The sequence below is a fragment of the Lampetra fluviatilis genome, chromosome 4 (genome assembly GCF_964198595.1).
Source record: "Lampetra fluviatilis chromosome 4, kcLamFluv1.1, whole genome shotgun sequence".
NCBI lineage: Eukaryota > Metazoa > Chordata > Hyperoartia > Petromyzontiformes > Petromyzontidae > Lampetra > Lampetra fluviatilis.
The window spans coordinates 3,552,579-3,575,874 of NC_136278.1; the positions used below are offsets into that span (position 1 = coordinate 3,552,579).

Genomic DNA, 23,296 nt, shown 5'->3' on the forward strand with positions numbered 1-23,296 from the left:
TAATTAAGTTTCTAATTAGTAATTAGTGCATATTTACCAAGTATGAGATGGATAAGAAAACGGACATGTACTAAGAATGTGGAACAAACGCTGAAAAGTACGCAAAGTCGCACGGAGAGATGCAAGCTCAGAACGACACCTATAGACATTAAGTGCACTGTAATGTGTAATTCCACATTATATTTCGTCCACACAATCTTGAATCATTATCCAATCTGACCCTCAATTTGTTCGTACGCGTAAACCATGAACTTGAAGTGCCCGTAACACGACCGTCTGAAAAAAATAACCTTTTTTTATGGGAATTATTTTTTTGAGTTGCTTTTGGAAACTTGGAAGCAGCCAGGACCACAGGGTAGGGAGGGTGTGGGCCCACTTGGACCTCGGTAAATCACTCCCTGCGTTCCAGCGGATCATCCAACGTGGCATTCACCAGCGCGCTACAAAACATCGGTTGTTGATTTATCTGCAATCGCAAGATGTCCCACGTGCATGTGTCTTAAAAACACGCAAGCCAACCGTAGTGTCAGATTTATTCCGCATATTCAATCCTGTATACAGAGGCGAATCAAAGTGGGTGTATTGTAGGAAGCTTTTAAAGCGGCTGGGTGTCCATCTTATCATCTCGTAGGTGTGTGTGTGTAACCAGATTTTTCTAACTATTTTAAACGAACACAAGTTTGGGGTGTGTCTTTCGAGACCATCTCATAATTCGATGAAAATAAATGGTACAGTGATTGAAAAAAGGTCCCATCGCTAAGATGAGAGACTACATAATCATGAGAGGTGGGTGTGTGGGGGGTGCTTTTATTTTTGGCACTCACTTTACGACGCTCGCAGGAGACGATGGCAGTTTTATAAAAAAAAATATCAAAGGGGTGACACAGGGGAGCAAATGAGTCATGGATGGTGGCCAACGTGTAGGTGTGAACTCAGCAGAGACACGTCCGTGTGTGTCAACAAGCTGACGGCACACTGCGCTGTGAACCTGCTGCAACTTCCACCTGATTTAAAATCTCGGCTACGGATAAAAATCCTGTGGCGAGTGTTATCTGCAACACCCCCATCCCACCCCACCGCACTCCCCAATTCATCAACCGGCACTCGTGCAGGACCAGCATGGTGAAGTATGGCCAACCCTCGAGCACAGAAATTGCAGGGCTGCACCTATAACTAGGACATATATGAGCTTGTGCTTAGAGACATTTTCCATCCGGCAAACGTGCACCGTTTAAATAAAGTATCGCCCCTATCGCTTATGGCTGAAAGCGCTCTCTGTGGGGGGATAATATCCTTGGCACAAGTCACGCTCGCACGCGGGGAATGCGGGAGCTTGCCTTACACAGACCCCAACCCTCGTAACGCGACACGCGCGGCTGGCAGTTTAACCGTGTTTGTAAACACGTTATATATATACACTACCGCTGGGCTTGCACTCGTCCCGACGCATAATTATATATCGCGGTACATAAGGAGACCTTAAAGTGTTCCCCCTCGTCCCCTTCATCCCCATCTTACAATCACCGCCCCCCCCCCACCACCACCACCACCGTGTCTGGCCGTAATAGCGTGGGTTGCGTGATGCCACCACGATGAAGAATCCGCGTGTTGCGTGCTCAGAGACAGAGGGGAGGCAGTCGGCAGGGTTCTTGGTCAAGAATAAGAATTCCGCGGCAGCTCAACGTTCAAATCAAACCCAGTGTGGATGTGTGAACCATGCGGGAATGGCCATTTTTTGTTGCAGTCGTAGGGGCTGTGAGGTGGCCAGGAGATGGAAGTACTGCAATGGGTTGAATGTGTCAGTGGATTGAAACTACCTGTGCGGAGCTTTTGACCGGTATCTCCTCGTTGATGTAGATTTCCTCGGTGCGCTTGGGTTTCTTCCCACGTGCCAAATGCTCACGAATGGCATTGGCCAAACATCCCAGGACCCTTACGAGAATCAGTTTTTTCTGGTAAAGTCATTCCTAGCATGACACTACCACTGATACAATGAAATGCGCGAGCGCATTCATATTGATAGGTTTGTGTGTGTAAGCCCTTTATCAATCCTCTACTGGATGAAGACCACCCCACCACACCTTTCACTCACGGGGGTTGTTCGAACTTACTTCACCACGCCGGTGAGTTGCGGCTTGTTGAAGGGGTTGCCCAGAACAGGCTCACTCGCCACAGCAATGGCTGGGATTCACACTCAGGTCGTCGGTGAACCATACGCTAGCCGATGCTCCATCGCTCGACTCCATTTCTATTGCCACTGTTTGATTTAAGGACTTTCCGTCTTGCCGTTTTTCTAAACATTTCGGCTTCTTTCTGAAATGTCTGCAATGGGAATGCACTCGTCTCGGTATGTCACGCACGCATACGCTGAGCTGGACACATTTAAGTTCCACCATGGGACACTGCACCATGTGCTTTTCACATCCATATCTGTCACAGAATAGGCTGTCCGGCTCTTTTAACAGGCTCTCACGGCCGTAAGAAGCATGTGCTGTCAAAACTTATTAAAGTAAAAAAAAAATGCTCGCATCGTTAATATGACAAAAGCGGCACAATGCATTGACTGGTGGGGTAAAGTATGGGTAATTCCACCAAATAAACTATATAAAAAATTGTATTTTACCACGTACGGCCCACTGAGTGACATGACTCTTTTTCAGAAGCTACCTGGCCACAAATGATAGCTCAACGAAGTGGCTTATCGTGTGGACATGTATAGCAAACAAAATACTCGAAACGCGTGTTTCTAAATGTGGAGGGGAAAATCGGAGGACCTGGAGAAAAGTCCACGCGACACAGGGAGAGAGACATGCAAACTCCAAATATACAGCAGGCTTCAGAGTTGGGATCGAATCCATGACCTCCCGTATACCACGCGAGGTAATTGACATAATACAATCCTTCTGGTCTCTTTGCCAAAGGACTGTAAGAGAATCACATTATTTACTGCAGAGGTGAAGGCCTCTGCATGCCGTGTCGGTCATTGGGGTTGTTTGATCATACTTCACCGCGCTGGTCAGTGCAGGTTGGTGCAGAAGGAGGGGTGCCCAAAACCTATTCTCAGGTTTTTTCGGTAAAGTCACGTAGGTAAAAACATTAAAATTAATGAAAGTAAAATAAAACAAAACAAAAATAAAATTCACGACGTTTCGGAGGCAACACAAGTCTCCGTCATCAGGTGGGACCGTCACAGCCGAATTAGCTGCATCAAGTGAAGCAATGATTCAAGATGTAATCCCTTATAAGCAAGTTGAAGCTTATAAGGGATTACATCTTGAATCATTGCTTCACTTGATGCAGCTAATTCGGCTGTGACGGTCCCACCTGATGACGGAGACTTGTGTTGCCTCCGAAACGTCGTGAATTTTATTTTTGTTTTGTTTTATTTTACTTTCATTAATTTTAATGTTTTTACCTACGTGACTTTACCGAAAAAACCTGAGAATATGAATCATTGCAGTCACGAAAGCTTCAAATCTAGAATTAGTGCCCAAAACCTGGTCAGATACCGCTCGCCACTGTTGTTAGCCATGGCCAGGAGTCGAACCCAGGTCGACACGTTCATAGCGCATTGCGGGAATCACTCCACCAGGGGTGGCCAACGTGTTACATACCAAGGCCCACATCGTGCCCGTGAGTTCTGCAAAGAGCCAAGTATATATATACACGTGTGTATATATAGACAGTTTTCGGCACAGCACGGGAGATAGTCATTATTCTTTGCTACTGTGATCGTATGTTCGACATTGTGCGCATTCGATAGAGCCGCGTGGCGGTGCTGAACCACGCCATTCCTCCACCGAGCAAGCGGATACTTTATTTGATCTTTAAAAAATTAAAACTGTTACGAATGTAATTTTCCCTGAGGCGGACTATTTTGGCAAGGGAATATACTTTGAACAAATGCCACTTGGAAACATTAATGAGGAAGGCCCTTTCATTAGCCACAGCTGACATTTGCCAATGGCTTGAGAGCCTCACGTGCACCTGCTCTTGAGACAGCAATTTTGATTCATACTGCACATTACTTGCAAGGCAATGTGCGTATCTTCTAAATCCATGTGCAAGTGCTGTGCCACGTATATCACAGTTGGGGGTGCCTAAGGTTGACGGACGTCAAAAGCAGGACTATATTTGACTCGTAAGCCTATACTTTCCTCTGTACTAATAATCACCGCTCCCACAGACGCATGCACACTCTGTCTCGTCATATGCATATGAAGGCAGGGAGAGAAACGTGGACAGTACAGCCCACACACGAACATCGCCTTTTTATTTCATGGCATCTCTGCCGTGCTCCGAATGTGCAAACGTCTTCGATGTGAGCGGAGGCTTTTGTTCTAAATTGTAATTGTGGAAAGCGGTGGACTCCATTGTGTTTAACCTGTATGATTCACACTATCCTATGTATCTGTCCAACCGTGTTTTATAATTTATTATTACGTTTTTTTACGCAGGAAAGCCTCATTGAGTGTCAAGACTGGTTTTCAGCAGGGTTCTTGTGAAGTGTTACTACATGCAGATCCCAATTGAGTAATTGAAGGGTAATTATTTATCAGAATTGGGATGTTTGGTCAATACCGATTACAGTGTATGGGTGTTTTAAGGAGCTTTTTCCATCCGGAATGGGGGTTTTTTCTCGATAAATTTCATCTGGAATACACCCAATCTCATGACATATCGCAAGCTAAGCAGGATGAGCCTGGATAGTGCTTCACTGGGCGACCACCATGCATGCCAGGTTGTCATCAGATATCTTCAGGGTTGTGCTATCTATTGCATAGGGCAATGCATGACTATCCATTGTACTTTGCTTCAATGCTCCCATTGCCACCAACCCACATTGGACAGCGTGGTGAAGTATGGTCAAATAACCTCCCCCCCCCACGACTCAGCCGTTGTAGAGAGGCACTCATCCAGCAGTGGATTGACGAAAGAGCGGTACATTTACACGTTGCGTAATTCCAGCGTGCGGGTGCATGCATATGCCTCATCTGATATCAGAAATTGTAAATCAGCTTTTTTTGTATCAGATGCATACTTTGATATCAGATGGCACGCCGTCCCTGCCGTAGTTTCACGATGCGTGAACCGACTATCCCTGACCGCGGGCGCCTCGAGTCGACTTCGCTTCGCAATAAATGAACTTAGTGGGGGCGACCGATTCTGTTTCCAGACACTGGCTCATCGTGTTCGTTACAGAATTCCCATTAAACATTATTTCCAGACGGCTGATGTCAAGTTATATTAAGGGGATTTAAATGTCAAATTACTGAATAAAATAGATACTTGGATTTGTTTTGCAAAGCATTCAAATCTTAAACCTTCTTTATTTACCCAGGTAGCATCCTTGAGTCTGAAGGTTATACTGGTAGGAACCTCCTGGTTACACCAGCCCACAGGGGATTATTGTGTCCGTCCGTCGTGCAGGGAGGGGCTGGGTGGGGAGGGAGGGGCTGGGTGGGGAGGGGAGGGGCTGGGTGGGGAGGGTGGGGAGGGGCTGGGTGGGGAGGGTGGGGAGGGTGGGGAGGGGCTGGGTGGGGAAGGTGGGAAAGGGCTGGGTGGGGAGGGTGGGGCTGGGTGAGGGGTGGGAGGGGTGGGGCTGGGTGGGGAGGGGCTGGTCACCCCGTGGTGCCCTTATAAAACTCAAGGTTTAACCGACTCACGCCGGTTTGTGCCCGCCCTCACAGTCGGGCATATTTGCGGAATACACCACGCCGCCGTTGACCCTGGCCATTGACCGAGCAACCCAACGTTCCTACCAGCCCCCTCCGCAGGAATGTGTTTGTTAATGAGGTTGCTGCTTGCTATGACTCAAACAAGATTTCCTTCGTATTTGTTTTGCGTTGGAAGAAACTGGAATATTCGTTGCATCCGAAATGCGCATGAGGAGTGAGCACTCGACAAGTCTATGCTGAAAGGCCAGTATCCTACTTCCTGCACTGTCACCTGGCAACTCGCCGCTGTTGGGAGGTGGGTGTCTCACAACAACCGTGCCTTCAAAGCGCTGCGGTAATTACAGGAATATGTCACTGTAGTTGCAGCTCTTACACAGCAAGCACCGTTTAGAAATGCTCCCATTTCAGATATAGTGTGTGAATAGAATATTAACATAACGTATAGAAGGAAAGGATAAATACTGTACATATAGGTTCTCAGGAGGGCAGCAATTATCTGAGATGATGGTTAGAGATTCCTGGCCATCACTCACATCAGTGGTGAGTGATATCTGAACCAAACCTGGACTTTTCTTTCACCAACATGCACAGACCAGCATGGTGAAGTATGGACAGACAACCCCCATGACCGAGACGGCATGGGGAGGCCTTCATCCAGCATTTGATTTAAAATGGGCCTGTAAATTAGCATGACCTACATGTACTCTTGCGGTGAGTGTGGAGCAGGCACGGGTTAGAAAGTGCGCGTGCAATTTGGCGTGTGTGTTCCATGGGCGAAATCTGTAGAATACAGATGTCCACAACAATCGTGATAACAGTGAGAACATTGTGTGTTTCTCACACTGTGTCACTGTCATTTGAATCGGCCACTGACAGCGATCATAAGGGGGTGTGGGAATTGCTCAAGCGGCAGGCCGGGGGGAGGTAGGGGGGTTGGGGTGTCGGCAAAGATGATGGATGGATTTAGTTCAGGGGTGGGAATGAGGAGGTCCTGTGGCTCAAGAAGCTGATCCATGCGGTTACTGATGACCCCTTGAATGGGCCACTCCCCCAACCCTATAAGCCATGCTTCCCCCCTCCTCCTCCTATATATATGTGTGTGTGTGTGTCTGTGTGTTAAACCCAACGGGTGGTCGCCAAGCTACGCACTTCGGGGTCCCGCACAGCTTCTGCAAAGGCGTCGAACAATTTCAGCCAGCTCGCAGCTGTGAGATCCGGAAGGGCGAACTGACGAGACGTCCACGAATTCCGTTTGGCTTCGTTTGTCATCTGTGAGCGCAGAAAATGACTCTTATTGACGAGGAGGAGACGGTACGTTGCTGTGACGTTTGTACACCTGATATGCTGTCGTTATGTAACGAAAACGAGTGCAACGATGAGTGTTTTAGCAAATGTTCAAGTGACCACAACGTCAAATGTCTGGGTGTGTGCAAATATGCATAATGACAACAATTATAATTCATAATCAACGTTTTTGGGTTAGATCTCGTTATTTATAAATGTGTCGTAACCCTCCACCACCCGACACGGCCAATCAGTAAAAAAGTGTGATGTTGACAAAAGACAAATAGTTCACTGCTTTAGCCCACCGGTGTGTTGAAACGTGAAACCACAACATTTACAATTTTTGAGTACAATTATAATGATAAAATTAAATTCTTACACACCAAATGAGAACGCGTCAACTTGAGATCAATTAAAATTCCACTGCTGGACAAAGGCCTCCCCCGACGCGCCGTGCCGGTTGTGGGCTTTTGATTGACCATACTTCACCACGCTGGTCAGTGCGGGTTTGGCGAAGTTGTGACCGGTTCACTCACGACGCGATCCTTTCATCTCGTCCGCTTTAGCGTCATCCTTTATCTGTTATCAGTGAAACTTTGTATGTGTGCCTACATATGGGCGGGGGGTGGGGGGACACGGTGAATTTGAGCTCATGGATATATAGTGTTGTGCAAAAAAAAGTTTCTTACACACAACAATAAAAATAATGTTTTGAGTTTTTTTTTCTAATTATATGTAAAAGCAAGCCATCGCAAGCAGGTACAGTATGTACATATTTGTTATTAATTAAATTATCATTTAAGCACCGTGTGAATACAAAGCATTATCCTTATTGAATTGCAGATTAAGTAGTGGCGTGATTTAAGTTACTGGGATAAAAAAACGAATCGAGATTTTAGTGGACTGGCCATCTTCACGATTTCCTGAACGATACTTTAATATATCGAAAAACAATATTCCTTTCATCTGTGATTAATGTTGTGTTCAAGTGGAAATCTACATCATACTTAAATCATGCCTCGCATATGTTTTTTTTATATAATTAAGTTGTATATTACTCGATATAGAAATATATTTAGCTGGTTTTGCTAAATGCATGAACCAAATCACGTACGATGCAGCTTGAACAGCCATCTCCAAATCTCGAACGTTATCTGCAATGTGGTCATGAGATGGAAATGTTGAGTATTATCCCGATTTATGTGTTGGTTTTCCCCCAGTTCTCCAGCTTCTTCCCATTATGGAATCGGTCAAACGAACCAATTCAGGGCCTTGGTGAAAAAAATATATTGAGACTCAGCAAGGCTTTAGATAGCAAACATATTGGAATAATCTCATTTAACCAGCCTTAAGTAATCGGAAAAATCTATGTAAGGAGTGTTCTATATTACAATATTTGGCCAGTTTCATAACTGAGTGTGCGGCGTGTTGAAAAAACCAATAAAAACCACACGTACATCGGATGAATACTTAAAGCTTCCGCACAGATAGATTCGAAATCCATAGCAATGCTGCCAACTTATGACCACGTCACTGCATTACCATGTGAAGAGCACTTCGTGGGAAATCAACATTGTTTCATTTCGTATAAGCGACCCTCCTCGGCACAAGAACGTGACATTGTAACCGCTGGCTCGCGAACACCAAACAGCATTAAGCCTCCGGCCAATGGGCCCCTCTATAGCTGCCTGTGGTGGCACACGCAGGCGCGGGCTGGTACACCACGCAGGTTTCTGAAAATCCTTAGCCAGGCCGCGCAGCTAGAGTGTCGAGCGCAACCCCATCTGTGCGAAATTGTTGAGTGCTATGTCCCCTCGAATGAGCAGCTTGTCTGCGAGCACTCCGGATTCATTTCACATTAAGCAAAACACCCTTTAACACAAGGATGAGTCGAACGCACCGATGTATAGGGACCTCCTGAAAAGAGCACTGAGAATAACTTAGGCTTTTCTGGACGAATACATTTCATTAGAATGGGGACAATGTTTTTAAAATTGCGTTATGCCACATGTAAGGAAGGTATCATGGTTAGTACGGAAGACAATATTGGTTTGTGATGGATCAATCAGCTTTGCCTTCACCGTTCATCCTGCTCCTCTCCTCTCTTTGGACATCAGGAGAACTCGGTGAGTGTTGCGGAGTTCCTGAAAGCTGCGGCTCGAGGGAAAGTGGAGGTGGTGGAGGAGTACCTGCAGCAGGGTGGTGACCCTGACTCTTGCGATTCGGTTAGTTTTCCAATTGCCATCATCAACATCATCGTCGTCGTCATCAGTTGTGATCAATCCACGACTGGATGAAGGCCTCACCAAGCCGTCGCCAATCTCTCATGGTCGTGCTCGGTAACAACGATCCACCGGGGACTTTGTGCACAAAATGATGTATCCCTCCCTTTCTGCGGTGGACATCTTCCGGGTCACATTCCCTGCCACAATATCACCCGTTGCAACCACCTTTCTGGCGACGTCCCCTTGCCCAAAGATGTCTCAAACCTGCACGTGTCCCCGAGTCCATCTGTCCATCTCTCTGTCTCTCAATGTAATTAAATCAAAGCGTGCATCTCCCAAGCACTTATTTGTGCACTTTTCAGTTTTTGAACTCGATTCGAAGCTTTCGGGACTGCAGGAATTACTCTTTGGTTCTTTCGGTAAAGTCACGTAGAAAGAAAATAAATTAAATGATAATAGAATATTTTCAGTTTTTGTTACAACTTCCTAAACGTTAGCCATTTAGTCAAACAAGTCAGCGTAATTTCCTGCTTAGATAAGCTCTTCTGAAGTGGTGTTCATCTCTTGTTTACAGCCTTGCACCAGTGGTGGAAATTCCACATTCCTCTGGCAGGGAATGTGTTTTCTGTAGAACAATCACTGTTGACTTCCCCACAAGCTGGTACTGAAACTCTCATAAACAGCGGTGAAACGTTTGACAGTCACAACCAAAAAAGGGACGTTTCCAAAGGACGGATATTGCAAGAGCAATGCATTTGTATGAGTAGGCACACTGGTAAAATTGGCCATTGTATCCACAGCACGGACCTGTCCCCCCGTGAGAGCATCTAGAAGCGATGAAAGCCCAGTGAGGCTCAAGTAAAAATGTTTTTGATGATCATGCTCGGTGGTCAATGCTGTAATTATCTCCGTGCGAAATAGTCCACACAAAGCTGACAACCACACCACGTATGGCTGCTTCAATTACACAACATTAAATACACACGTGAACTCGGCGGCTATAAATCCGTTCGCAGCTCAACTTATTCTGAGTCTCTCCTCAGTTGACTAAGTGGACAAAGGGTGACCAGGCGTGGCGCCGGCCGCACATTCGGGCCTTACTAGGTGCTCAATAACAGCACTTGTCCCGATAGTCTGTAAGGTTAAACGGGAGGTCTTATTTTGGTAATCAGTGGGTGTGTGCGGTGTGTCTCGGTGGCGGTGCTGCAGTCGTTTGCCGTGCGCTGGGCTCAATTTCCACCCATAGATAACGCCAGGGGTGTGTGGTACATGGACCTGTCCGAGGCACTTCGTAGTTCCACTCAGCCTCGGTGTGGTACTTAGACCTCCGAACTTGGGGAGACAAAAGCGGCCGGGCGTGGTGCTGGCCGTACTACCCTCTCATTGCGCCATGGCTGTCTTAATATATTCTAGTTTTGAAGCTTTCGTGACTGCAAGGATTCATATTCTTAGGTTTTTTCGGTAAAGTCACGTAGGTAAAAAATAAAAATTAATAAAAGTAAAATAAAAATAAAATAAAAATCACGACGTTTCGGAAGCAACACAAGCTTCCGTCTTCAGGTGGAACCGTCACAGCACGATAGCTGTATCAAGTGAGAGAAATTCAAGTGATACAGCTATCGTGCTGTGACTGTTCCACCTGAAGACGGAAGCTTGTGCTGCTTCCAAAACGTCGTGATTTTTATTTTATTTTAATTTTACTTTTATTAATTTAAATTTTTTACCTACGTGACTTTACCGAAAAAACCTAAGAATATGTCTTAATATATGTTCGCCCGCAGCTGCTTCATCATAATTTACCATCCTCTATCCACTGCTGTCGCCATCCCTCGCAGTTCTGGGATGCGACAATTTACCCGACTTCCTGTAAACGAACTGATCTCATAGATCCATGCTCATGGTGTTCGTCCGCTTGGGTGCGTTCCCTCCTAGCGGCCTTCAAAGCCGCTGCTACTCGCTTACAGCACTTGTCCCTACAGCAGGGAGTTCCCGCCTTTGATTATCACGGGACTTATCACTTCGATCATTAATCCCTTCTGCCGAGGTGTGTCGGACAAGCCCAATTACTTTTTTCATTGGTCAATATTGTGCATCTAATCCGTGTTGGTTCTATGATCCACGTGTTTCCGTCTCTCAGTGTAATTCACGTTTTGTTTTATTTACACTGTATTTGTCAGCTTGTATAAGGTTACACAAGCGATCTTTGTGTTTTTTGTTCCTGTATGTACCGTGTACTCAGACCCATCGCACGGCTCTCCATCAATCCAGCCAGGCCGGGCACTTGGAAGTGGTTCAGAAGCTCATTGACAAAGGAGCTCAATTGGAAAATAAAGACAAGGTGCGTTTGCTTATTTTTGCCAAATCACCCTAAATGTGCACGAATGTCATTGGATCTCAGACGCTAAAGCGGGGTTGAGTCTGGTTAGTACTTGGATGGGGGTGACCATCAGGGCTTGCCAAGTGTAGTAGGCGTGGGGGCTGCAAAGGTGGCAAGAAGATGGCAGTGCAGAGTGATTATACCCCTCTCGTATGCATCCAGATTGTATCCCAGGCTTCTTCCGCACACGCCACTCATCAATGGCATTTGCCAACCATCCAAATGCAGGATCCTCTTGAAAAAGAGTCTTGAGACTCTTTGCTGGCTTAATACTGCACAGTCGTTGGCTTTGTGATTATGTTTTACATTTTGAGTAACTTAAAAACATGGCCAAACGACCATTTTGAAAATTGGTAGCTTCTGAAACAGAGTGCTTCCAAACTCTGAACTTAGAGTTATTGTTCAACATGTCTTCGAAACAATAATAAAACACCGTAATGGGATGTTTCAGACAACTGCCTCTCTCCTGCGCAGAGCGTAAAGAATGACTCAAGAGCCTGAGGCTGCATTAAAGAGTTTGCGTCCACGTCGGTGTGTGTTTTAAATTCACCGTGGTGTCAAAAGTTTGACGTCGCCAAAAAAATCTCTCCGACGTCTCTCTCGCTCTGCTCTCTCAAGAACCGCCCGTCGCACGAGAACGCCGCGCGTCTGTTGCTGTAAAGCGGCGCGAAGGACACACGTGGCGACGTTTTTTGTTGTTTAAATTAGCGCCCATCTATAAATAGCTCAGCTGTATCGCGCACAATCAGGGCCGGATTACGGCACGGGGCTTTTGGGGCTGCAAGCCCAGGGGCCTCCGCCAACTGGAGGGGGGCCTCCAGAGATGAAGTGAAAAGTGATTTCATTTGATGCAAATATTATCAGAGTGTGCTTTTTGTTTGCATTCTGACCACAAGCGTTGTGGTTAACGCAGACGTGATTCCTTGTAAAAAGGTTTCAGTTTGGTGTTTTAACATCTCAACACCTGTTTTGTTGGCAGAAAAAAGGGGAAAAACTATTATCAGTTGAAGTTCTGTTCACGGACATATTTTCTAACATCTCGCTTGGTTTTAAATTAAGTTGTGAATGCTGAATTTTATTTTCTGTTAGCCTTTCTTTAACTTTGTTTCCCATTTGAAAATATTACTGGGGGCCTCACAGTACCTGTATGACAGGGGCCTACAAAATCTTAATCCGGCCCTGCGCACAACAATACATGCGGGCAGTGGTGATTTAAAGCGATTCGCATAGCGCAGAGACAGACACGCGCGTGTGCGTGTGCCCCATTGCACACAGCTGTAATACGCTACTCCCAGCCGGCGGCGTGAGTCGACGTGTCGATCACGTTATCTCGCCCAGGGACCGATTTTTTTTGCTCGCCTCATCTTGCTCCCCGTGTCATCTTCCAGAGACGGGGGGGGGGAGGTTCTTGGCACAGCTGGTGATTTGAGCATCGTTACTGCCCGCGCGCGGGCCTCTTGTGCCCACAAATGGTCGCCGTCGATCCAAGTTGGAACGATGGACACGAAACTGAATGAAGCGTTACGCACTAATTAGCATAGCTGACGTTGGGGGGAGGGGGTGGGGGGCATAGGCAGATTCGCGCAGATGATGCGAGCGCACTATACCCGGCCAACACCCCCCCCCCCCTTGACTCCCCGGCTAAGGGGCCATCCATGTAGTAGGTACGCAAAAATCTGCCAAAACTTGACCCCTCCCCCACTCCCTGTACGCACGCGGACTTTTTACACCCCTCCCCCCACCTGCGTACGTTCGCCTGACGAACCCCCCCCCCGAATCCTATAGAACGGCCGATATTTAATCAACGCAGAAACGATCAAGGATTAATAATATTAACGTGTTTAAGCAAACAGATTGTCCACCGCCGGACGATCTAACTCATTTGAAGGCCAATGTAGACAAATCATCATCGAGGCTTCAACCCCACACCCCCCGTCTCCGATGCGTACATTGTCAGTAGACCCCCCATACGCAATTGGGTTAACGCCCCCCTGTCCCCTCCATGCGTACGTACTGAATGGATGGCCCCTAACCTGGTAAATCCCCCCCCCCCCCTCTTCCACTGCCCACCCACCCACCACTCGCCCCGCGTCTCGCACCCCCCATCCGCCAGTTGAAGTCGACCGCGATGCACTGCGCCTCCCGGGGAGGGCACGTGGCGGTGCTCGAGACTCTCCTGGACAGCGGCGCCAGCATCAAGGCGACAGACTCGGTAATGTCATCATTATATCTGCCGATGGGTCATCGTGCGCACGAGTCATTGGTGTGACAGCGCCCGCAACAATTTGCTGAGGGGCTGAGTGAGGACCCAAGGTGCCGTCCATAAATGACGTTACGCACCTAGGGGGGGCGGGGGGGTCAGACATTTGTGACGATGTGTGACGATGGTGGGGGGGGGGGGGTTTGAGAAATGTGACGTCACAACACAATGCACAACTTTAAATAAATATAGACAACACGTTCTACTTAATTAAATATACTTTTTAAATAATGTTTTCTACTACAACGTCAGAGTGCAGCGCCGCATTAAATACGCACTACAATGACGATAGTTTAAAGCGATTTGAAGCATGTTTTATTTTCAAAATGGAAATACGGTTTGGGGGGGGGGGTCTGACTTTTTGTGACGCGGTGTGACGAGGGGGGGGGGGGGTCAAAAATCGTCCAAAATCGCGTGACGTCTTTTATGGACGGCCCCTAATCTGGGCTATTCATGCGCAGTTTGGTCGTGAGTTCCAGCTCACCGGAGTTGCGACCATATAGAGGAGCCTCGGTGGGGGTTCAACTTATCAATGGGCCATCGAGGCGTGCAATTAGTTCTGCGTTTCAACGGGAGGCGTTACGCAACGGTTGCTCGTATACAGAGAGGGGAGGACAGGAGATCCTCATGTCCGACGCCGTAGATATAAATCACACGTCGGCAAGGCTCCTTTTCCTTACCGCTCGATCCCATTATGGTGAGAAAAGTTGAAACCCGGCCTTCAACGACAGCGCTTGCGATGTTTTACCATCTGGGTTGAATTCTCCCTCTTGGTTGCTGACCTCTGGGCGCGACGCTCCGTTGCGATTAAGCTAGTGCGGGGCCTGTAGCATATGATGTTATAAAGGGGCCCTAATTAAAAAAGAAAACAGACAAATATTAAACACACATTTTTTACTTGCATTGTAAAGTAATTGTATTTGTTCATCTTCTATAGAGCCAGACAATACGACAAATCGCTAACCTTAAGCACCCAGTTGTTCATGAAAGTTGAAGGCAGTATAGTACTATAGTAATAGAGCAAGTGCAGAATCACTGAACCGGAATTGATAGCTTGAAAGCATTTAGCGCGGGGCCCGAAGCATACGTAGCTACTTTTGCTACTAGGATAATCCGGCACTGGTGTCACCTGCCCCTCTCCTCCTGCCTACACCACCAACCCCCCCAATGGCAACCTCCCCCTCTTCCTCTCGGTACACCGACAGCACTTGCCCACATTCTATTAGATGAACTTTCGAGTTACTTGGCCGAATTTTCTGTGACGTTCCTAACATTCTGCGCGCGGCCCTGCATTTTCTAGCTTCGTTGTGAAATGCACAACTCTATGATGCAAACAAAATAAGCAGACATTATGCCTGCCTTAAATACCCGTCTGATTCACACGAAAGTTGAAATTGCTACTTTCCCATGAAACCAGACGAGAACTCATTCAAGCAAAAGTCTGTTTTGCCAAGGGAGAACCGCGATTTGGCACGGTTGGCTACGTATGGTGCAAAATAAGTTCAACATACGTCAGAGGTCGCAAACGGGGTTTGATTCCTTACCCGTACCCGGCCGCACCAGGGTCGCAAACGGGTACCCGCACCCGTACCCGGCCGTACCCGTACCCTACCCGTACCCGGCCGGGTAGGGTACGGGTATCGGGTACCTGATTGCGACCTCTGGGATGAAGCCATGTTGCAGGTGCGGGTGGGTTGATTCTAGGAACTTGAATTGTGAGAAGAGACAAGACGTTGGGAAATGAGTGACAAACGGTGACTCACCAGTGACTCACGGCCTACCCGTACCCATACCCGGCCGCACCAGGGTGGCAAACGGGTACCCGTACCCGTATCCGGCCGGGTACGGGTAGCCGGGTATCGGGTAGGGTACGGGTATCGGGTACCCGGTTGCGACCTCTGACATACGTACATATACATACAAGGTGGACCTGGGAAAATGTGAGCGAACATTAATACGCGGTTTGAGGAGTCCTTTCATTGAAGGCCGAGGCGCAATGAGTGCGTGATGCTGCGACGCGCGCGTTCATCCATTTCTGCGGCCGCTGCAAAAGGGGAAAAAAAAACAATTATGAAAAAAAATATTCAAAGGCTGGCTCTGGGAGTCTCGAGGGATGTGGTGACATCAATATTAAACTACCCGGTTCATTTCAAAAGCAAACAAACGCCCCGTGCCTCGCTGACAGATTCACGCCTTACGCAGAATTGATGCAGCAGCGCCGGGAGGCAGATCTCCAGCAACACCGCCCGACATGGCATCGTCATCGTCACCATCACCGTCATCGCCCTCCGATCAGCGTCACTCGTTAGCAGATGAACAATTTGTCCACCTCAAGGGCACCTTGACTCGAGGTCCACCTTCGCTCGTTCATCCCGAGGTCTCGCTTTGCAAGACGGACTTTTGTTTTCAACGGAACCACACCTGCTTTTTGCGGCGTGGTTCCAACTGGAGTGTGGCTGGACAGGTATTTAAGGCAGAGTGTTCGACATGAGAATGCTCGGAATTCCACAGAAGATTCGGGGAACATCGTGGGGATCCGGATAATATTGACGAAAACAATGAAAACACCCAACCCACTCTCACATCTAATGAGTGATAAGTTTTAACTACAGCAAATAGATTATGGGACCTCCTTTGCCAGTACCAAAATATACCAATAGGGTTTTTCCCCTTTTTTCTGGCAACAAAACTGACACCTTTTGCAAGGAATCATGTTTACATTAACCGCAATACTTGCAGTCAAATGCAAACAAAAAACACAATACTTTTTTTTTTAAAGAAATCTGTCTCTGGTGTGGACCAATCAGTTTCAAAGACAATGCATACATTACCAGAGTATTGTTTTTTGTTTGCATTTGACTGCAAGTATTGCGGTTAATGTAGACATGATTCCTTGCAAAAGGTGTCAGTTTTGTTGCCAGAAAAAAGGGGAAAAACCCTATTAGCAAATAGATTGTCATCAATGGTGCACATGTGCATTTTACCACAACGGGCTTAAGTAGGTACAGACCTGAGACCTATCAGGGGCAGCGTGGGTGGATTGGGGTGGACAGAAATAGCAAATTCAATTTTCAGTTGTAATCCATTTCCACAGTCAACCCACTCCCACGTGATATTGGTGAACGGAAAAAAAACCTCACGAATTTTTGCAGAGCAGTATGGGTAACAAAGCAAATAAATAAAATAAGAGAGATCTGTTTATTTATTCTGTAAATGATGATTTGCATGTATATGTGGAGACATATCTAAACTGCAGTGGGTCCTTGGGTTAGATTGGGAATTGAGCTGTGGACTTACATTTCCATATTATTTTTCCCGTCCTTTGATGGGGTTGTGCCAACTTAATCATATCTTGGTGGTGGGGGATATTTCAGAACAACCGATGATGACTGCGATCCCCTCGCTGTAAGTAGAATGTTTATACACATCTCGCCGGTCAACTAAAAGTCTGGCGTGCCGCAGCTTGCCGTCATGAGTATGTATGTATGTTGAACTTCTATCGCACCGTACGCATACCTTTCAACCCCTTATCAGTGCCTACCTTATTACAGACAATTTCAGATCTAATTGGTCATCCTGTGCCCTTACAAATCTCAACATTCACCCTACAAAGTCCCATCACAAGGGAGAAACACAAACAAATAGACAATTTTTGTGTGCCCGTATTGAAACGTATGGACCTGAAAACTCAATTTCCCTTTACAAGATTACGGGTAAACCGTATGGGTTGATAGGCATGCGTACATAGCCAACCACGCGAATTGGATGTGCGGTGGAAGAACAACAAACTATTACACAAAAATCAGAGTTAAAGAAAATTAGTTTTCAATCTCGAGCAGTGGTTCTTAACCTGGGGTGGACGCACCCCCTGGCGGAACGAGATGCCCTTTCAGGGGGTGCGATAAATGGTCAGATTTTTTTTAAATAGGGTAAATAATCGAAACACAAATTAAGCACAAGCACATAAGCACAACTACTTTGTTTCATCAAACCTGTGTATTTATTAACATAAATGTGTTTTACCGATTGAGAACCACAGGGGTGCAAGGCTGCAGCAAAGGTTAAGAACTACTGATCCAGATGATTTAAAAGTGCATAGCTCCCAGTGGCTTCCCAATATCGGAAGGGAGAGCGTTCCAGACGGCCACAGGAGCGCATCTGACCGTCTTTGTTCGACGGCGAGCCAACAAGCCGCCGCCACTGCGAGGATGACGAGCGGAGTGTAATCGTACATCTCATCATAATATAATCGCGCATCATCATGACCGCAGTTTAATCGTTGCATTTCCTCGCTCACAGATATTGAGCAGCCCCTTGCACGTGGCCGCTCGCGTTGGGCAGTACAACGTGGCAGAGTTCCTCATCGAGCGTGGCGCCAACGTGAACGCCCAGGACAAGGTGCGTGCCGGCAAGAAGGACCCGTCGATTGGGATCGGACATGCGTGTTTAGATTAGGTGGTCGGATGAGCGCCGGAGGCTAAGAGCCATGTCAATGAACCTGAGGAGCTGGAACCACTTGAGATCCTGGATCCACATCAATGTTGCAACCACCTGTGACTTGACACAGGTTCGCAAGCAAGAGAGAGTTGATGCACCAAAAGAAAAATCATCATCTTGAATTTGAGTTTTCACTTATTTTGATTTGATACCATCTATTAATATAAAACATTATATATTGAATTGACACGTGACAAATACTTTTTTCAAGGAATACAATATGTATTATGAATAAAGTAGCTTATGGAATTGACTTTAAAAGTATGTCCATAAGATAATCTTTGAAATCCTTTCCTTGATACCAGGTAGTGCACTGCACGGCACAATCACAACATACTGCCGATATCACAAATGAAATGTAATGTGGACGCAATTTTTGTAAAATAAATTCCGAGCAAAGCATAATTGAGGCAAAAAAGTAAAATAATTGAGGCTCAAGACTATTTAACAGGAGAACTCTGTATACAGTTATATTGTCATTGCTATATCGAGTGTATTGCGTTTTGGAGAAAACTGGAATTACTGGGGAAAAAAATCAACACATCCATCTATCAACTGCCGTTAAGTCACTGGATTATAACAGTGCAGTAGCACTCACTGCCAAATAGTCACATGTGACTCAAAACAATCATGTTGAGCTTCCTAAGGCAAGTTCAATAAGTGACGATGAAAAACAAAATAATCTTTGGGCTTTGTACTCCACGTGTGGTTTTGAGATATGTGGTTTCTCTGTCAGTGCCTGACGATATTTTCGGGCAGCTCTTTCCGTGCAGAGCATTGAGATGCATTCACATTGAGACGCTCTATTTTGTAAATATCAACTGTGTTGGAGGATGGAAAGCGCAGCTGGGATATGCGATTAATTAAGTTATCGCTTAATGTACCGATTATAATCGATTATAATCGGTACATTAATTATACATTAATTGTACCGATTATAATCGCTACATTAAATTCACATTAATTGTACCGATTATAATCGGTACATTAATTGCTTAGATTACTCTACCATTTGCATAACACAAAATATATTTTAAAAAATACAAAGTCTCACCTCTGTTCCCGCACGTGCCACTATATGAGATTTGATAGGCGGCGTTATCGGCATCATCAGCGACTTCACGCTAGGCGTGGCTCGTAGGGGGTTTCCCGCATTCGGCAGGAAGGATGATGGGAGTGGGCCGTCCTTTTCACGGCGGAAAATGGTAGTCGCTTGCAATTCTTTAATAGATGAAACAATTGAGTGAACGACTCGCTCCGGCAGTAGCACACGGAGTGGGCATGTGTGTGTATTTGTAACAGCCGTGTCTCCTCGCATGCCCTTTCCTCCCCCCCCGCCGCCTTGTGCAGGAAGGGGACACGCCGCTCCATGAGGTCATGCGCCAGGCGCTCCCCAAATTCGCTCAGCTCCTCATCTCGGCGGGTGCCAGCGTTGGTGCCAAAAACTACGTGAGTGATGAGTGGCCGTGTCGGTATATGCGCATGTGTGTGAGTGTGTGTGTGTGGTGGGGCAGTGTAGCGGTTAGCGCGCTGCGCCACGAACCCGGCGACCCAAGATCGATTCTCGCTCACGGCCAACACCAGTGACGATTATCAGAACCGGTTCTGGGCCTCCCCTAGGTCTACTCAGCCTAAAATTAGTACCTGGTGCGGTGTGTGAACATCGCCACTTGGGAGACAAAGGCGGCCGGGCGTGGTGTTGGCCACCCACCCCCTCGTGTACTGTGTCGGCCTTCATAGGTGCTCACTAACAGCACTTGCCCCAACAGTCTGTTAAGGCTATACGGGGATCTTTGTGGTGGGGTGGGGAGCGGTAGTGTAGCGGTTAGCGATACGCTGCGCTACAAACCCGGTAACCCGAGTTCGATTCCTTCTCACGGCCAACACCAGTGACGATTATCTGAACTGGTCATCATCTTCCCCTAGGTCGACTCAGCCTCAAAAAAGTGCTTCGTGTGGTGTCTAAACATCACTGGGGAGACAAAGGCGGCCGAGCGTGTTGGCCACCCACCCCCTTATGTGCCGTGCCGGCCTTTGTAGGTGCTCGCTGACAGCACTTGCCCCAACAGTCCGTTCAGGCTATACGGGGGATCTTTGTCTTCGTGCGTAGTGGGGAGCGGCAGTGTGTGGCGATTGGCGCACCGCACTCTAACCCGGTGACCTGAGTGATCCCTGGCCACGAATGACGTGGGTGGCAAATGGTGTCTGAACTCTTTCCTGGGGCCACCTCTCGGTTGACTCGGCCTCGTACGAGTGCCTGGGGGTGGTGTATAAATATCAGCCGTGGGGAGACAAAGGTGGCCAGGTGTCGTGCTGACTACGTCGCAACCCTTGGGCATGGCTTCCACATTAATAGACGATGTCTAACAATACGTGCTCCTACAATGTACGCGGCTGTACGGTGGGGGTTTTTTTTGCGTGCGCACGTATTTATATAGACTTACTGGGAACTGGTAGCAGCACACTCCTTTAAGTGTTTAGCAAAATACCCTAAAGCGTTTAGAACGTTCTGGTGGGCCCCCTGTTCGATGAATTAATGTGCGGAGCATAATGTATGGGGCCAGAATTCTAAATACAGCTGCAGGGACAGACTCAACTATATTTGTGCCAAAATTCAGATTTCTAGAGCACCACTAGAATTTGCAATCGTCACGGTCTCGCGCGTGCATTGGTTATAAACCGCACCAATAATGTAACCTATGTCAACTTTGAGCACTGCCTTGTTTGTGTGCAAAACTTGCAAAATCCCTGTACAAACTGCGTGCGTGTGTTTTTTTCTCTTTTCAGACTGGAAAATCTGCCGTAGATATGCTTCCACCAATGAACAATGAGACTAAAACGGCGATGAACAATGTTATCAACAGCGCACAAAACTAGCCCAAAGCGGGCAGGCTAAGACACGGACATCTGCTGCGGTTTAGGCGAATGCATGGAAACGAACTGGAGATCAGCTACGATCCAGGGATATTTTTTTTTGTAAAGATGACTTTCAATTTTGACCTGCTATTTAGAATGATGTTACCGCACGGTAATAGTGTTTGATGTTTTGGGCTCAGCTAGTTGATTATGTTATGGATGATGGGCGCTGCGGAGATGTGACGTTTGCTGCAGTGTGCCATCTGTGCCGTGCAGTGTTGGCATTCACATACCCATCGGCCAGTTGCGATGATAGATAATGTTTTCAAAACCGTCGCACTAATTTGCCAGATTTTTTTCTTCTGTGTAGTAATGATAATAGTAATAGCAAAATAACCATCGATAGCCCGTTGTCAATCCATTGGTGAATCAGGGCCTCCCCAATTATTGTCATTGATGCGGGTTTTTTCGTGTCATACTTCATCGCACTGGTCAGTCGTGTGCGTTGATGAATGGGGAGCTCAGGACCGGTTGGAATAACACTCGCCACTGATATTAGCCGTGGCCAGGAATCGAACTTAGGTCGCAGTGTTCAGAGCGCAGTGCGTCAATATTGGCAGTGCCGTACACTTCCCCGACAATTGTAAATAACCGAGTTAAAATGAGATTTGTATTCAAGTGACGTACAAAACATTCACGATTGCCAATTATTCACCAATATTCCCAATTCCATGGCTTTCGTGCCAAATTCCACGGCTTTATGCATGCAAATTATAATCATTAGATTGAGAATGACAGCAGAGAGTGACATTGGAATGCAATACAGCACATGCTGTAACGGGAAGGTGCGGCAATGACTGATGCTGGCACGTGGATTTAAACATTCAATACCGCGATTCCATTATACACCGAGGCATCTGACGTGTGGGCCACCGTCTTCCGAGTGCAAATTTTAATTGTGAACGCGCAAGGAATGCTTTGTGCAATAACACGTGTTGTGGGGCGCATCGGGCATCCCCTGAATAAGCACGGCTTTCGTCGTGGGCATCATTTGAGCAGGAGGTGCTTTGCCAAAATAAAATTCTTTATTTTTAAGCCAATGAAAGACGCTGCCCGTTGAAAGCGCGTAAATAACGTCCCTGCGACCGAATGCTGCTTTGCCTGAATCTATAAATGTTGTACTTGGTAGACACCCCACGTGACAGCTATGGGTTTAACACATCTACTGCAGACTACTGGCATGTGACTACTCCAAATAGCATATCAATGATAACTCAAAAATACAACTGTTGGGATAATTACGGCACTCACACGACATACTGGATCCTTTAACCCTAGTCGCAGCTACTCGGGTACCTCTTATCTACAATACCTAATGCCTAAATCATACAGCAGATGACTTTCAACGATTCACTCCCCTCCCTGCGCTTTGATGAATCGTCATGGTTCGTCACCACAAGACGGTTCAAGAATCCAGTTGTTTTGCCTGTCTCGTTTCTGTCGTCCCATTTGTCCTGTTTCTCTAATCACTTTCGTCTTGCTTGAAGTTGTGCTTGCTCCGCTGGCCTAGGCACGTAACATTCGACTGTGATTTGCCTGTAACATTTACATGAATCTAAAAAATAAAACATTGGTTCTTTACACACGCAACCGATCGCACTACACGTGTCATGGGCCTTTGCAATTGACGGACCGATGTATAAAGCTTCAAAGTCTCCGGGAGGGTCAACCTGGACACATGGTGATCTGGCAGTACCTCCCTCCAGCAGTCCCACCCGCTTTTATTGGTGCGCCTCGACTTGTGAACATTAGACACAAGAACTTTCAGAGATGCGAACAAACCCGAGCCGTATGTCCAGTTTGCCTCTTCGGACCGAGAGTCGTAAGTTCAACCGCCGCGCAATAGATGGCGGTGGTGGCATCTACATCTGCAGAACGTGAAGAACCAGTGGCATCTACATCTGCAGAACGTGAAGAGCCAGTGGCATCTATATCTGCAGAACGTGAAGAACCAGTGGCATCTACATCTGCAGAACGTGAAGAACCAGTGGCATCTACATCTGCAGAACGTGAAGAACCAGTGGCATCTACGTCTGCAGAACGTGAAGAACCAGTGGTA

General features: G+C 46.9%; 1 protein-coding gene across 3 annotated transcripts in view; it reads left to right on the plus strand.

Annotated features, from left to right (window-relative positions):
- Positions 1-22,830, plus strand: part of LOC144931496 (uncharacterized) — a 33,459-nt gene extending 10,629 nt beyond the window's left edge. For 2 of the 3 annotated variants that reach the window (XM_078855388.1, XM_078855389.1), the window contains 6 exons: positions 9,080-9,187; positions 11,427-11,525; positions 13,678-13,776; positions 18,124-18,222; positions 19,672-19,770; positions 21,109-22,830. In XM_078855388.1, the coding sequence (XP_078711514.1) occupies positions 9,080-9,187; positions 11,427-11,525; positions 13,678-13,776; positions 18,124-18,222; positions 19,672-19,770; positions 21,109-21,198 (594 nt within the window). In that variant the 3' untranslated portion in view covers positions 21,199-22,830. Of the gene's footprint in view, positions 1-6,844; positions 6,990-9,079; positions 9,188-11,426; positions 11,526-13,677; positions 13,777-18,123; positions 18,223-19,671; positions 19,771-21,108 lie in introns of all 3 variants that reach the window. The other variant, XM_078855390.1, reaches the window with a different exon arrangement.
- The last annotated feature ends 466 nt before the right edge of the window (positions 22,831-23,296 follow it).